At 33.9% G+C, this 17,932-nt stretch overlaps 1 protein-coding gene across 1 annotated transcript in view; it reads right to left on the bottom strand.

Annotated features, from left to right (window-relative positions):
* Positions 1 to 17,932, bottom strand: part of LOC140442220 (dynein axonemal heavy chain 10-like) — a 657,946-nt gene that overhangs the window by 203,667 nt on the left and 436,347 nt on the right. Inside the window, 5 exon segments of the mRNA XM_072533298.1 lie at positions 1,614 to 1,965; positions 4,103 to 4,175; positions 4,177 to 4,348; positions 6,694 to 7,023; positions 8,157 to 8,407. Of these exon segments, the coding sequence (XP_072389399.1) occupies positions 1,614 to 1,965; positions 4,103 to 4,175; positions 4,177 to 4,348; positions 6,694 to 7,023; positions 8,157 to 8,407 (1,178 nt within the window).

The raw sequence follows: 17,932 nt of genomic DNA, 5'->3' as shown, positions 1-17,932 counted from the left end.
TGTTCGCCAGGAGATTGTCATTTTTTCATAAATACTTAATCATTTGTGGGTGTTGGTCTGCTTAACAACGTTCTTTCCTTCTGCCCTGTCGAATACTTACCTTTGTCACTGCCTGATGTTCATGGTTTTAAGCTATTTCTTAACATAGTCTATACACCTTTTACGTAGCCTTCCTCTTGTCCTATTTCCTTCGGGTGTATATCTATAGATTACTTTTATATCTATGGATTACTTTTACAGCTCGATTAACTGGGATTCTTTCTAAGTGGCTAGGTCGGGATAGTCTGTGGCTTTACAAATCTAACGATATATTTCTGCATTAATTCATCCAGGTCATATTTCGCAAATGCCAGGTGACTATTATTTTTACGTAAATACTTAATAAAATAAAATTATTAAAACATATCAGATTAAAGAAACAGCTGTGGTTACATACTAGATAATCAATTATTGTAAACTAATTGTCGTTATTAAAACTCTTAAAATAGTAAAAAATCTTACCAGGGTACTGTTTTCACTAACGGCTGAGACGCGGCAGATGCAGTAGTAGCACTAAACAAAATAGCAGTTGCCCCCTTAGTTCCAGAATAGAACAATCTGATGAGGCCTATTGGGCCGAAATAAGTATAAGCAGATGCACAAGCGCCCTGTACGTGAAATCAAATCTTAACTGTCTTTTCCTTTATATATATATATATATACATATATATATATATATATATATATATATATATATATATATATATATATATATATATATATATATATATATAGCAAATGTTAAAAGGGTTAGGTTAGGGTGGTAAAAGTATCCTGACTTTTCCTTTTGTCTCGAGTCTTTTTAAGATTTATTTGAATGTTGGCTGCAAGATCATTTTGATCAAATAAAATGCCTGTTTTATGCGCTTGTCAGGTATAAAGCCATCTCATTAACAATTTTACCAGATATTAGGGACCGCCATGTAGCATGTTACTTCAACTATTATCCAAATTGATAAAAATTATCTCTTTCTCTCTCTTTTCAGTCCTGACCCCCGAAGGGTCAACGTGCTCAACGTGATGTCGTTGTCTGTCTCTAACGATATCTGTCTCTCGTCAGTTATTTTAACTTATGCATATGTATTTTTTTGCATATTCCTATAATTTGGTCGATCCATCTTGTTGAGGATCTTTCTCTTGATCTTCGGCTTTCGGCCTTTTGATCTAATAAGTCCTTCCATGTTTCTATGACACAAACGTTATTGATTTACTACAATTTGTAACAGTGGATAAAGACTAAGACAAAGAGTGAAAAGAATAGTAGACGCCATACAAATCAAAATTTGCAAAATAAGCAGAAAAACAAAATAATATTTTCAGTGATAGCGTTAGTAAAAAATCCAAGTGTTGCGTTGTAAAAATAATAGAACACTAACAGCAAAATAATAGCATGGCTCTTAACAAATCCTTAAAGATAAGTGATATTCATATGAATTAAATTAAAAACATTTGGAAACGTGTAATTGTACAAGTCAATCCTGTATAAAATGATTATGATGCTAAAAAAACTTTTCTTAATTTAGGTGGCTAAAGAATGGAATAAAACAAGTATATTTAAAATTTAATATAGATACCTCTAGAAAGTGTTATTTCAAAAATTTCACACCCAGCAGTAAAAGCTGCTAGACTGGTAAAACTTCGTTTTCCAGATCCGCCTACGCCAACCAACATCATGTGACCCCTCTCTAGCCGCAAGCCTCTGTATATTCTGGTTAGATGTTCCAGAGCATCGTTAAAAAGAATGATATTCATTTTTTCTTTCTTTTCATTGTACAATTCTATTAGTTCTTGAAACAAGGAGTAAACGGCTTCATAATCAAGCAAATCTTCATATAAACGGGGTTCGGCTTCGTTAGTTGCATTGCGAAAGTCTCCAAACAAGATCGGATCTCGCATTGCATATTCTACAATATCTATTTTTTCCTCCTAAAAATATAATTTGTATATTAGTATATACAATTATATTTGTATATTGTATATATATATATATATATATATATATATATATATATATATATATATATAAATATATATATATATATATATATATAAATATATATCGAGAAAAGGAGTACGACCGTCAATCCAAAATAAACTAAGGTACACTCGAAGAGTGTGGTGGGTTTTTCGGTCAAAGGGGAGAAATAAAAGACAAAGAAGGTGGCTACTTCATCTATTTATTCAAGACATTTCGCTTTATGCATCATCAGTTCATCTAAAAAGAACAATGTGAAAAACCAAACATCCATAGAGAATTTAAAACATGTGTGTTACCTCAAAAACACATGTAGCAGTCAATGATATTAAATTTGTAAAAAGCTTCCGATAATGGAACATTCAGAGATAAAGTTGTATAAACAATTAAATTAAAACTGGGTTCAGTTTATTAATTAACAAACTTAGCACAGCAAAAGAACATGTGATAATAATAATAATAATGTTGTAAAAAACTTAAGTAAAAAACATTAAAATTGATGTGTAAAAAACTAGAATGATCATGAGATACACTTCCAACAATGTATTATCAGTTAAATTTAAATTTGACTTTAGGTAACATTATTAATTGGTTGAGATTACAATATAATATTAAAAAAAAATAATAAAATATAATATTTAATCTTAAATATTAGTTGAGAAACCTTGAGACTCTTATTTTCTTCTAGTGCATTTGTAATCTTCGTCGCATTGTCTTTCCTTTTTTGTTTTCTAATCTCTTTCATTATTTTTTTATTTATTTATTTGTACTCCTCTCTGGTCCTATCTGACAGTTTTCTTATTTTTCCATCAAAACCTTTGTTCTTTTATTAGTCTGTCTATTATTTTTTGTTTGGGACAATGTTTTTCTGTTGCATTTTTAGAACTGACTTCCAAATTTTCAGTGAATAATTTTTAGGGGAATATTATGATCATAGTCCATAGTCCCTTTTATTACTTTCTGATATTCTTTCTGATATATTTTGATATTATTCTCTTTGTTTTCTTTTTATGTTTATCTCAACTTTTGCCCTTACCATTCGGTGGTAACTTTTCATAGAGAATCTATTTAAACACCTCTATTCCGAACAATATGTTTCTTTTGCATATTATAAAAAAATTCACAGCGTTCTTTGTCTTTTGATATTGGCATAGCCATGTCCATTTTGTTATGTTTTTTTTCAAAGAACGAGTTCATAACATACATACATATGCCATATAATATACCCGTCTATTTTACATGGGTATTCTTCAAACACGTGAATCACAAACTTAAAAATTTTATTAAAAATGTAAAAATACAGAACTAACTAACTGACAAGTAAAAATTAATTAATTTGACAACCACCTCGACCCCAAGAGCCACCCCATATATTCTATGAGAATGTCATCTCTGACACTTCTGGTTTGAAGTTGATTTCAAATACCGACCGGTCTCTGACCAGACAAGCAATTCCTATTAAATAGAGAATAATATGCAGCGATTCATTGCAAAGTCATTTTTGTAGATTGTGATTGCAAAATGCAGATTGTGATGCTTATATTAATAAAAAATCAAATTGTATTATATTATATTAGTAGAAAACGTGACTTGGGTACGCTTGACCAAATAGCTCACACGTGTATGTGCAATGGAATTAATTGCTGACGGCTGACCTTTTTTATATTTTATGACTTCATTTCTCATTTAAATTAATTTAAATCCAAAATGAAACGAAAATAAGGATGAAAAATGAAAAAAAATATTAGTAGACAAATTAGTGCTGCCCAAAATCTTAAAAAAAAAGATATCCAGAAGACTGAATATGACACAAGTTTTCAAAATAATGTAGAAAAAACTATATGAAAGAACTATATCCAAATAATGAAAAGCCAATATTTGGAAACCAGCAAGGGCTAAATAATCGATATCGAAAGCGTAGCAAAAAAATGTGTGCCAATGGCCGTTCTATAATATATTTAACGTATTTAAAACAACATACCAATCACCTTTCCACAAAATTTATACCCAAACTGTAAATTTGCTAATACTATATAAATAAAAAAAATTATACCTAAAGATTCCAGAAGTAATTAATTGTTATCTTACCTCATCATCTTGTTCCTGTATCGGCTCGAATACAAAGTCGTCGTCGTCGATTTGTTTTAGCATATCTTTAGCTTTCTTCCTTCTTGGGAAAGGCATTTTCTAATTCCAACAAAATGTGCTTTGTCATTAAATTTTGATCATCTTGGTTTATCAGTCTGTCACATATTACTCTTAAAAACTCATTTCTCCATAAACGAACAATGTATGCTAGTTTTGTATACAGATTTGGAACACTTAAGCAAATACCTATAAGATATTTTAAAATAAATAACATAACGTTGAAAGGTTGTTTAAAATCTATAAAAAATATTTATGTGACAACTTTTAAAAAAATAAGCTTTCTTGCAAGAAATTAGAACAGTTAAAGGCTCGATTTATAAGATTGGCAATAACAAAATTTATTCAGACAGCAAAACTAAAACAAATAGAATATGATCGTATCAAAATAAAATAACTTTTGGGGTTTTAAGTCATTAAAACGCCACGCTTGGCTAGTGCGTGTTGGTGATTTGGTTGGAAGTGGGGGAAGGAAAGGTTGGAGATGGGAATGCTTTAGGTTTGGACATGGTTTCCAGCGGGTCGCTCGCTAATAACGCACATCTGAACAAGCATGGTATCAACATAAATGGAGAGCAGCTCAGTCATTTGAGATCAATACTGCTGGAAAAACTTTATCATAGTGGTGTTAGGGAACTGCGGTAAAGTGAATCCACACCTTTTTATCGAAAAGGTTTCAAAAAATAAAGGTCAATGTGAATGGGAATATAATATTTTCTTTAGAAGAAAGTGTCCTCTGGGGTTCCACAGGGAAGTATCATTGGCCCTCTTTTATTTTTGATTTTCGTCAATGATTTAAATCAACTGATAAACGATTGCTCAACATGTTTGGTTCGGAATTCATTAGATAATTTTTCTGATGCAATAAGTGTTCGAGTAGAAAACGTGAAACAGAAATTAGTCTGTTATGTCAGTTATTTGCTGACGATACACAGTTGCACTAATTTCCAATAATTTTTTTTATTTAGTACAAAAAAGCAAACTGTCTTGTAAAAAGTATGACTTATTACTGTTTAAATAATGTCTTAATCTTAAATGGATCAAAGACCAATATGGTAACCTTTTCACCTTCTACTACGCAGATGAGTCCATTAGTAAAACTTGACAATAGGTCAGTGGTAAATAGCCACTCACTCAGTTGTTAGGTATTTACCTGGATTCTAATTTGTCTTGGAGCTCTCACGTTGATTATGTAGTGGGAAGACTGTCTGTGCACTGGTATGTTCTATTGCAACTTAGAAATTTTGTCTCCCTAGATATCTTAAGACTTTACTATTTTTCTCATGTACAGTCAATTTTGCAATATTGCTTCGTATGTTGAGGAAATTGCTCTCGAATTAATGAAGTGGTTTTTCTTAAAAAAAATTATTCGTATTATGACGTTTAGAAGGCACTTGGATTCCTGTTAGATCAGTTTTTAAACAATTAAATAGTTTAACTGTAATTTCGCTGTATCTTTTCAGTTGTCTTGTTTATGTAAAGTCACATAGATATATATATATATATATATATATATATATATATATATATATATATATATATATATATATATATATATATATTTAGGCGACACACACCCTTCCGGTAGGGATCTATGGAGGAGTATCACCAAGCCGCAAGCCCTTATCTCTTGCCGTACTGCTCCACCATAGGCCGATCAGATACCAGCATATTCTAGACTAAGCCGCAGATTCATTTAGAATTTTAAACTGCTGCGTTAGCCTTTTTGTTTTCTGTACACCGAGCTGGGGATTGAACTGACATCTCTCGCAGTAAAGCGAAGGAGAAGCCAGCCGCCCAGCCCGCTTGGCTATCCGATCGAAGTCACATAGATGCAATTTTATTTGCAGAAATGATGTTTTCTTAATACGTGGCTACAATTTTCGTTTCAGAAATGATTTAATGACCCCTGTTCGTCACTTGACTCTTGTGGGCAAAGGTCCTTACCCAACATGCGTTCTCTTATATAATAAATTACATAATTATGTTAGACTCAAATATTCATGTATTTAAAAGAAGAGTTAAGGACTTACTTCTGGTAAGTCCTTAACAATTTGTATGTTTTTGTGTATAATTTATATGTTTTATGTTAACCGTTTTTATGTACTATAGTTTTTACTGATTATAGATTGTATTTGACGAATTTCAATACTTGTAAAAGTCAGATGAAATAGAGAATACTGATTGATTGATTAATTAGAACAAAATACATCGAAATAATAAATTGACAAAACGCTATACGATCCTTAATATTGGGTACCCGATATTTAGCACTCCAACACTATTAGGAACACTAATTCTTACTCGATATTAGGAATTATAACCCAAAAATTCCATAAAAAGATATTTAACCAAGAAGACATGTTTATTAATCAAGAAATAACTATATGCTATACATACTAACTAGAGATATCGGAAGTAAATAATAAATTAATGTAACCAGATAATTTCTCATCGACTTTGACTTGGAAGTGACGCTTGCACTGTATCGTATACTTTTTACTAATATTGTGGTAGAAAAGTTATTTGCCTACCTGCAGTAATTCTTGACAGATCCCTCATGTTGAAAATATAATGAAATTTACTTGGTGTTGGTGGTAGCTGGTTAATGCAAACATTATAAAGATTTAATGTAATGGTCATCAATAGGGGAGCTATCTGTACTTCCTCTTCAAATATTGACAGATGACCATTGAGAATATTGGTATATATATGATGAAGTGTTGAAGTTGTGGGAAACACTAAGTTTATAACGATAAACATAGATATGAATCTTGGATCTACTTCATTTCTTCCGCCACCTGCCACACCCATTGCAGCGAAATAGGATATATCTTTTAAGATTTTCCAATTGAGATCTTTACCTGAAAATTAAATAAGTTAATAAAATGTTGCTAGCGAGACGTAACTAAAAAATTGACATCCAAATTGGAGTTACATAATAGATCCTTTTTTATACCGTCAGAAATCAGAAATGAAAGAACAATTAAATTAAAATGGGTGATTAAAAATCAAAATAAATGTAAATGTCGAAAGCAATATAATATGTTATACGTTAAGATGTGTTTTTAAGATTTTTTTTTTCTTTTAATTACCGCAATATACATATATATATAATATATATATATATATATATATATATATATATATATATATATATATAATATATAATTAAATTAAAGTGAATATATATTATATATTTATATTCATACATATATTTATATTTTATGATTTTGTGACTGTAGAGTTCAGGATGTAAACAAAGTGAATATATCAATACTTACAACTAGAAGAGTAAAAATTTAAATTTTGCTAACATATCTAATTGACAGTTTGATTTTAATTTATTTAGGAGTTATGGTAACCGCAATACATTATATTTCATAGATTGAATTCTTATATTGGAAATTTTTAGTGAATAATTTAAAGTAAACAAACATTATGACAATATTATCGATATTATAAGGTATAAAGATGCAATTAATAGTAGAGGAATGAGAAAGAATCAGGAACATGTTAAATTGATCTATAAAATGTAATAATTGATGGTACGTAGTCAGTTATTGTAATACTGATATTGAGAAATGAAATAAAACTGTAGGTAGAGGTACTAGAAGATTATAAGTGGTTTGTTTTTTAAGGGTTACGATCTATCGTATGATATATTGTTTAGTATGTTGCAGTAGATATTACTTAAATGGTTGAGGTCAGTCTTATAATTGATAGATTCAGGAGTTTTATTAATGTGTGTCATTTCAAGGAAAAGTCGATTTTTATAACCAATCTCAACTTGTTTCAAGATTTTTACATTATTAAAGTCAAAGTTATGTCATGTCTTTAAGTGGTGGTCCACTAATGAACAATAGTTTTTTTTATATTACAATCACTTTTGTGTTGTGTGACACTGTTGTCTTTGACCAATATAACTACTTTCACATTGACTGCAATTTATTCGGTAAATTATGTTACTCAAACAAACTCTAATGAAAAGCCAAACCTCTGTCATAGAATCCTCCTTTCTCGAATAATAACTTGAGCAACGCTATTGGCTGTTGGGTACCGTAGTCATCAACTTGAGGCATATTCATATCGTCTATAAAGCAAATAAGCTTTTTACCCATCGGTGGTCCATAAATTTCTTTGGTCCTTTTTTCAACTGACGATTCCAGATTTAACTGGACATCCATGGACGAAGTTCTTGATGAAAAATTAATATTGAGCAGAATAAAAATATCTTGGTCGAGGTTTCTAAAACAATACATATGTTGTACTTAAGATATACCTACAGTGCTAAATTAATAGTAGAAATTTTTAAATACATATCGTTTTATAGGAGGTAGTCAATTATTAAAATTTTGTAGAAAGTAAATTATAAAAAACACCCAAAGAGGACTAAAAAATACTAATTAAACGTCTTTAATTTATCACAGGTCTTTTTTCTGGAATTTATTTGTTTTACAAAAGTCTACTGCAGCAAATTGGCGTATATTGGCGAATCGAGGACATTCATAAAAAATAGCCTCGATTAAAATGTGTAAGTCAGCAGAATTGTGAATCGCGAACGTATTGTTGTCGTAGGTTGATAAAACAAACTTGACCCACTAATGAATGACTGCTGATATAGCAAGGACTATTATAAAAGTAATTATGAAGTAATTATGAGTAATTATGAAGTAGTCTTATAGCAACTTCAACTAAGTACTAAATACAATTATAATAAGTAATGTTATAAAAGAGTGTACAGTTGTGTTCCAAATAAATGGTCATCAAATTTAATAACCCCATTATTTACCATACCCACACATAATGTGAGAAAATAACACATACGGTTGGTGCTGGTTTTTGTGAAAAAATTAAGGGAATATACAGAAATATAACAGAAACACTATGTGAGAATACATGGATGGATGGATGGAATATATGGATGGTGGTTCAGTTCCACAAAAAATAGTCTTAGAAAAGGAAGCTCTATTTTCATGGAGGGGTACAAAGCATACAAGCGAAAGGAATCAAAATATAGGCGTGGCGTAGCCATTATCTCATTGGCTGATTCTCCCCCCTTAAGTCATGGGGAACAAAATATACTAAGAATAGGGGATTTTAAAATTTTTAGATTGGTCTGCCAATTTCCAGTCTGTTTCTGTTTCCAATTTACTTAAAAATTTAAGCTATAAAACTCAAGTTACCCCAGCAAGTAGCCGGACAAGGGGAGATTGGTTTTTTGCGGTTTTTCAATCTCACTACTCAACGATACCTGTCCGTCCCTGAGAAAATAGCGGCAACTATTTTCTCACCTTAATCGGCAAGCGCCGAAACGTCTATCGAAAGCTGACGAGGCCTAGTTGTTAACGAAAACACCCAATAACAAAATTTTAGAGTAATACACTAGTTTTGAAGTTGGGTGTAGACGTAACAACGACTGCAGGAACAATAGTGACTAGAGACACGGTCCTGTCGCATTTAGCGTAAAACACACACTACATTTCTGGGAAGAACACCACATCCAGACAAGACTCTCGCTCCTGATTCAAGTAGTACCTCCACTGACTGTTTTGCTTTTGCTGATTACAAACAATACAATCAATTCTAGCCTGGAAAGGATCTAAAGATCTTATTTTTATTTTATTTTTATATTTAATTATTTAATTAACGTGTGTGTATGTCTTATATACGTAAATTAATATGACACTGTACTCACCGCCCCTATGAGACTTAAGCGAAGCGATGCTACTTGAGACTACACGAACCTCACTTTTGTATAGATCAGCGCGATAAACACTCCAGTTTTTTGTGTAAACTCAACTATGCAACTTTAAGAAGATTCTGCCTCCTGAGTTCCCCTAATGCACTGTGAAAGCAGTATGCACTTATAACTAAGTAACTTATTTTCATATAAAAATAATACCAGCACCTAAATAAACATTATGAACAAGTGTCTTATATAGAAATTACATTTGTACAGAGACTTTTACTTTTTTCCGGTTTTTATACCCATTTCTCGCTGATTTTTCCATACTTCTTATAGTGGAGTATTTCTTTTATCTAAGAATATACTCAGTCAGCTAAGAGACATTATTACTTTTATTTGTTCTAGATTTTCTTATGCTACAGACTCTTTTTGTGGTTAGTATAACCTTTTACAATGGGGTATTTATTTTGTCCAAAAAGATACCCAGTCTGTAGAGACATCTTTTTTGTATTCGTTAGTGTATTTATAAGGGTGGAAAATTATTTTCGGTTATAGCAACCATTTTTTTGTTTAATCTTTCCTGGTTGTAGGGACATTAGTAGCAGATTGTAGTTGTTTTATATTGGGGTATTTCTTTTCCTTGATAAGATACCCGGTCTGTGGAGATAGTTCTATTTTGTTTTGTTTATGGTTATCTTATTGTAGAGACCTGCTTTTGACTTAATACAAGTATCTCTTTGGTTTGATTCTGTGAAAAATCTAGGGTTTTAAAATTACTTTTACTCCTTCGCAATCTTTTTCTTCTGTGTCTTGTAAGTATTATGCTGCTTCATTTCTGTCTAAACAATGGACACCCTCAAATTCAAGAGGCAGTCTGCAAAGAATGCAATTATTCGTCACAGATAATGTTTTATTGGTCAATATTGATTTTTTTTAAGTTCGTGTTGAGTATTTACAGGCTGAGTATGATAAATATAAATGCGCACAGGATGCAATCAAGAATATGTTGTTAGATTCCGCTGGAAGATAGCGAGGATTGAAACATTATAGATGATTTGTTTTGTAAGGTAATAGGACTTATAATATGGGAGCCCGTCCTTCCATTCTTTACATATTATAAAGTAGGTAGTGTATCCCATTGTTCTTCTAGGTTACATGTAGGGGAAAGACCTCCCACACTTATTTCAGATTAATGCCATCTACTCAATGTAGTGAATTCTTCTCAAAGTAATATGTCAAAAGACACATTTTTTTTCACAACCTCAATCTTCTTTCGAGATATCCACGTCTTAAATATCTCGTATGATAGCGCCTAGTTCGTCAGGTCAGCTATGCTCGACTTTAGCTTATGTAGATACTGTCCCTAAAGCGTTACCTAATGGCCTTAGCAGTATTGCATATCCTCCTCCACCTGTTGCAGTGGTAAAGGATAGTGATTCCTACAAGACTTACTTATCTTTTAATGATGTACATCCCTCTAAGCCTCAGATCCATTCTAATATTCAATCCTTGTCCAAGAACTTTTCTTTACATGATTTTCATGATTGGGTGTCTGATAATAACGTTGCCGATACAGCTTCGTGGGGAGCTACCCCGATATACTGTCTCGATTCAAACCTTGGCATTGTGAGCCGAAATTCTTGTCGTCTCGTGACAGAGGTAATTTTAAAGAATCTATTACCTTAGATATTGCGACCATAATTGTTTCAAAAGTTCCTAGACTGGTATTACACTTACCTCTAGATTTAGCATTTGGGGTACATGTTTAAAATGTACTCTTATCTTTTTCGTTTGCACCAAGTAAAGGAAGGCATTTGTGTCTTGTTTCATCAGAAACGTTCATAAAAAGCAAGCTGAATTGGCGGATAATCAGTTAGATATTTGGAATTTATATAATATATTTATATAAAGGTCATCATATGTGCAGAAAGCAACATCTATAACATAATAATATTAGCTTTTTTTATTTTATTTAAACCACTTATTCCACATCAACCACGCAGGGTTATTAGTGGGATGACAAACACAATAGTTTTAATATGATTATATACATTAAATAGTGTAATACAATTTTATATCCCTCAAATAATTTATTACATTTAAATTTTTATGTCCGGGTGGATTTGAGGTCGTCTGAAATTCCATGCATTCTTTGATTTTGGAAACATGGGCAGTTAAGCATTAAGTGTTTTACTGTCAATGAAGTGGAGCAGTTGTTGCAAATTGGTTGTGGGTCTTTACTGATTAAAAATTTGTGCGTGACAGCAGTATAACCAATTCTTAAATAGTTTATAATAACTTGATCTCGTCTATTTGTGGGATTGTTCAAAGAGCTGTTCACCTTTGGGCATATTGGGTTTAATTTGGTTGCTGAATTTTCCCAGTAATGTTAGAATATTTTGTAATTTTTGTAGTATTTTCTTAGTTAATACAGCTTGTGGTTGCTACTTAATCTGCTTTTTCATTTCCCCAGATTTCAGTGTGCGATGGTACCCAAATAAAAGCTGTGAGCTTTTCCATTTAACAAAGTATTTTCAATTAATTTTTTATTGCTTGTATAATGGGATTTGTTGTATAAATTTTCTTTAATTTCGATAATGCATTAAGTAAATCTGTAATAATGATGCACTTAATCATGTCACTCGTTTTGAAAAAGGTTAAGGCTTTTAATATAGCTGTGGCGTTGCTAGTGAGTATACTACAATTTGTAGATAGGTGTATGCTGTAGGGGTTTTCTTTATCAGAATAGTAAGCAGCAGCATTTCCATCTGGGGCTTAGAGGCGTCGGTAAAGATTTGTAAGTAGTAGGGGTTATGAGATATAATTTCTGCAAAAAGATGTTTAATTATCGACAAGTAATCTTGGCTTATACATATCGTTTGTCTGAATTCATAGGACAGAAATTGCACGTTGTTGACATCATCTATTTTTAATATTTCGTTGTCGACCTCTGGAAAATTGATATCTAGAATTTCACAGTCTTCCAGTTCTGATAAATTTAGCGTAGATTATTATACCTACAATAATTAAGTACCATTTACGACAAATTATCCTGTTAAACTGGGCTTAAAATAATGGAGCCAATAAAGAGTATAAATAAAACTACTTATGGTATGGCATTAGAGTTAATTCACAGATATCCAGAGCTGCTCTATGGTTAAATCTAATGCAGATGTTCGTATTCACTACTAGCCGAGTCTGATTATGCAGAAATCATCGATTTCACGTCAAAATTTTTCGCAGATATCTGAGGATTTTAAGACATAAGTGAGGGTTACTAGATGAAGGAGAAATGAAAAAGTACTCGTATTTTTACCTAGCTATGATTCTCAATGAGAAATATGATTTTTTGTCTATAATCTTTTTCCCTTATATTTTACATAAACAACATTTATATCATTTTTATATATCAAGAATATCTTTATTTTCTCGTTTTTTAAATTAAAATTGATAAATAATTTACATTATCATAATTTACAAGATATTTGCAAAAAAGCAGTATTTTTGTACTAATTTATAAATTTTATTAATTGTTTTAATAACAAAATAAAATGCTATTAATACATTTGAACATCAAGGAATTACCGTCTTTTAAATTTTTACAGAACTTTTCAGAGCAGCCGTCTCAAAAGTTCGAATAGCTATGATGATTGCCGACCTCCGCCGCGGAGATGGCACTTGAAGAAGAAGAAATTTTTACAAAATTCCCCCCCCCCCTCCATCGGTCCATCGGTCAAATAATTTAAAAATTATTTAATTTATTTAAACCTGAGGCTATACATTTAAACTATTGCACTTTTTCTATTAACGATGCTAGACACATTTAGCAAATTTCATAGGATTCTTTAAGACTGTGCTACATACAGGCCGGGTTTCCTGGAACTTAACTGTGCGGACGACATAAGTGCGCGGTGGTTAAAGGAGGTGATTTCAACCCTGAGGTCTTGGGAGAGTGCATCTCTTAGGGCTGTGCAAGGGGAAGATATACCCAAGCCGCACTCATGCACTGTCTTCGTACTGGACGAGTATGGGAAACGTGTTGAGTCCAAAAGAATCCTTAATAGATTAAGGATAAGTAACCATGGGCTCAGGACACATCTATGGACACTCTGGGGTAGTAAACCTTCTGACAAAGGGGTGTTACGAACCTTCTCGATGGATTCTAAATCTCGAGAAGAACTCCAGAAATTAAAAATGTCACCCTTTTTCGAAGTAGGATGGTTAAAAATCCGACCCAAAGAAGGGAAGACAAAAACACGGAATAAAAAGCCAGCAGCACACCTTCTTCGGGTGGAGCTGACACACTTATAAGGACTAATGTCCAAGTGTGTGTCGGACCTACGGAGGAAGAAATGTCCACAGATCCAGAACCGGCCATCTCTTCGCAATGAAGGGAGAAAGGCTCCTGCAGGCAAATCTGCAACATGCAAAAGCCACATCAGCAACGCTAGTTAGAAGATTGGAACAAGAAGGCATTAATGTGGCCCTCCTTGAGGAACTTTGGAGGATATGTGAGAAGATTGCTGGCCTATCAACAAAACAAGGTAAGGTTTTATACACACCCAAAGCTATAAGGCCAAGGTCGTGTATAATTCACAGTAATAGAGTACATTGTACACCACTAATCCCGGTGCTCTGCACCGATAATATTGTTACAGCTGTTCTAACTACAGCCACGGAAGGAGCAGAGAAGAAACTGGTGATGTGTTCAGCCTACTTTCCAGGTGATGAGGCTGTGTGTCCACCAAGCATTATAAGCGACATAGTTGCGTATTGTCTAGCAAAAGGATTACAGCTCATTATAGGATGTGATGCCAACGCACACCACACCATATGGGGAAGCATAAACATCAATGCAAGGGGTGAGTATTTTGAATTCCATCTTATCTGAAGGTTTGGTTATATCCAATATAGGAAACAAGCCAACTTTTGTCACTAAGGCACGCAAAGAAGTGTTAGATTTAACACTCTGCGCAAGCAAGATAAGTTATATAATAACAAATTGGATTGTGTCTGACGAGCACCCATGTTCGGATCACATACATATACGATTTGACCTTGATATTTTTCCATGGGAAATTAAATAGATATCTTAGAGATACAAACTGGATAGGATATAGGGAGTCCCTCATTAAAAATCTCGGAGAAAGTATGATCTTTTTTAAAGGCCCAGAGGTTATAGATTCGGCGGCAGAAACGATAGGCAAAGCTATTATGGCGGTTTACCAGGAAGAATATCCAGAAAAAATAAGAAAAAGTACGAGCAGTAATACAGTCTGGTAAAACAACGGCTTAAAGAGGATGAGGTCGGAAGTCCGATGCCTTATTAATAACGCCAAAAGTAAACAAGATTGGTATGCCTACAAGTATAAGCCAACGCTATACAATAAAGAAATTCGGAAAGCTAAAAAGAATTCATGGAGAGAGTTTTGCGAGAAGATTACAGATATACCGGCATGTTCTCGAATCCATAAAGTCCTGGCAAAGGATGGTACTAGAACGAAAAAAGTACGTTTCCTAAAGAAAGCTAATGGCAAATTTACGGACACCAAAGAGTAAAGTCTTAGAGAACTGATAAACACGCACTTTCCGGGCTCAACAATTCTGGATGATGCCGATAGGCAAACCAACATAGACCAAAGGCTCACTAGGGCAAGGTCTACAGATTGGAAAATAGCTACAGCAATCATAAGACCAAACAGAATAAGATGGGCTATAAATAAGTTTCGGCCATATAAGTCTCCAGGAACAGATGGCATATATCCAATACTGTTGCATATGGAATTAGAGGTATTGATACCACACCTATGCAAGCTCCTTAAAGCCAGTTTAGCATGGGGGTCGTACCGGAAATATGGCAAAAGGTTAAAGTCATTTACTTGCCTAAGGTAGGTAAAGTATCAGACCTAACACCAAAGTCATATAGACCGATAAGCATATCTTATTTTCCATTAAAAACGCTGGAATAGCTTCTTGATAGGTACATCAGAGACGAAGTGCTAAAAGATAATCCCCTAAGCGATCGTCAATATGCATACCAACCTGGTAAATCTACGGACTCTGCGTTGGATGATCTAAATAGGCTTATCTCAAAGTTAATGGAAGACAAAGAGATAGCAATGGCCCCTTTTTTAGATATAGAAGGGGCATTTAATAATGTTACCACCAGCTCTTTGATAGGAGCTATGAGTAGTCGAGGCGCACCTGCGGTAATATACAAATGGATAAGGGCATCCCTGGAGAATAGGACAGTAATGTCCACTCTGGGTAAAGCAACCATCAAAGCAAAAGTAGGTGGAGGCTGTCCACAAGGAGGAGTTTTGTCCCCTCTACTTTGGGCAATCTTGATAGATGATCTCCTCAGAAATCTGTCCACAGAAGGCTTTTATTATCTAGGATATGCTGACGATATAGCAATAGTTGTCAGGGGCAGGTTTGCTCAGGTGGTGTCTGAGAAAATGCAAGCAGCCCTCAATATAGTTGACGACTGGTGTAAACAAGAGGGGCTGATAGTCAATGCTCAGAAAACACAAATAGTCAACTTCACCAAAAAACGAGCACTACAAGGCCTAAAACCACCGGTGCTGGGAAGAACAGAGATTTCATTTGCCAAAGAAACAAAATACCTTGTGGTATATTTTGATCATATGCTTACATGGAATACTCACATTCTGAAAACCACACAAAAAGCTACTACGTCCCTGGGCAGATGTAGAAGAATGTGCGGTAAGAATTGGGGACTTAACCCCAAAATGACTCTATGGTTATACACAAGGGTTATTAGATCCATGATAGCATATAGCTCGGTGACGTGGTGGACAAAGACGCAGCAAGTGGGAGCAATAACGCTGCTAGGTAATACACAAAGGCTAGCATACCTGTGTATTACGGGGGCCATAAAAACAACTTCTACTGCATCGTTGAAAGTCCTGCTGAATATACCACAACTTCATATCTTTATACAGGGCAAAGCCAGATCAGTGATGCATAGAATAATCCATAGTCAGCGACATATAAGCCAGATGCATGGTATTGACAACAGGAAGCTAATCGAGGAGCTAAAAGCCGATATTGTGATGGGAAACCTATTGATGCAACAGTTACGAGATATAGCTTTAACAATAAGTTCACAATTAAGATACCAGGCAGAGAAGACTGAAATAAAGGTGTAATCGTACAAGCTGCTGCTATCTAATGCACGGATGGCTCAAAAACATCGTAGGCTGTGGGAACCGGCATAGTAGGGACAAATCAAGGGATACATTTCCCGGTAACTCTATCTAAGGATGTAACAGTTTTCCAGGCGGAAATAACGGCAATCCATCGCTGCGTGGAAGAAATAGAAAGGCAGGAAAGAACGTCCTGTACATTTGCCATCTTCACAGATAGTCAGGCAGCGCTTAAGGCACTAAATTCTGTAGAAGTCAATTCTAAGCTAGTATGGGATTGCGTGTGTGCCCTAAATAAACTGGGAGACCGTAGCTTGGGTACCGGGGCACGAGGGTCATAAAGGAAATGAAAAAGCAGATGAAATGGCCAAACAAGGATAATCAAAGTCATTCATTGGACCGGAATGGAACTCATTGGACCAACGCCCTTCTGCGGCGTTGCAAAGTCAGTAATAAGAACGGCTACAAGGAAGTGGGTAACTCACAAATCTCTAGAATGGTGGAGGAATTCACCAGGACAAAGGCAGGCAAATCAGTTCATTACAGAATATTTGCCAAAATTTACGGCAGACCTAATAAACAATGACAGGAAAACAGTCAAAGCCATAGTAGGTCTTCTAACAGGGCACTGTAAGCTGAATAGGAACTTGAAGCTGATGGGATTATCAGATGATGACCAGTGCAGATTCTGTCACCTCGAAGAAGAAACAGCAGAGCACATTTTATGCCAGTGTGACTGTCTGGCAAGTGTGCGGTTCTTTGCATTAGGAGAAGAAACTCCACCGGCAAATAGCTACATGGAAGGTACAGTCTCGAAGCTACTAGACTTTATAAAAAGGGTCAGGCTAGAGAATGTTATCTAGGACTAGATAACATTCTCTATATAACTCTCACGACCATTATCACAATAGATCT

Source organism: Diabrotica undecimpunctata, chromosome 5 (genome assembly GCF_040954645.1).
Source record: "Diabrotica undecimpunctata isolate CICGRU chromosome 5, icDiaUnde3, whole genome shotgun sequence".
Lineage (NCBI taxonomy): Eukaryota > Metazoa > Arthropoda > Insecta > Coleoptera > Chrysomelidae > Diabrotica > Diabrotica undecimpunctata.
The sequence above is the reverse complement of the archived record's forward strand: the minus strand, read 5'-3'. Positions and strand labels throughout refer to the sequence as shown.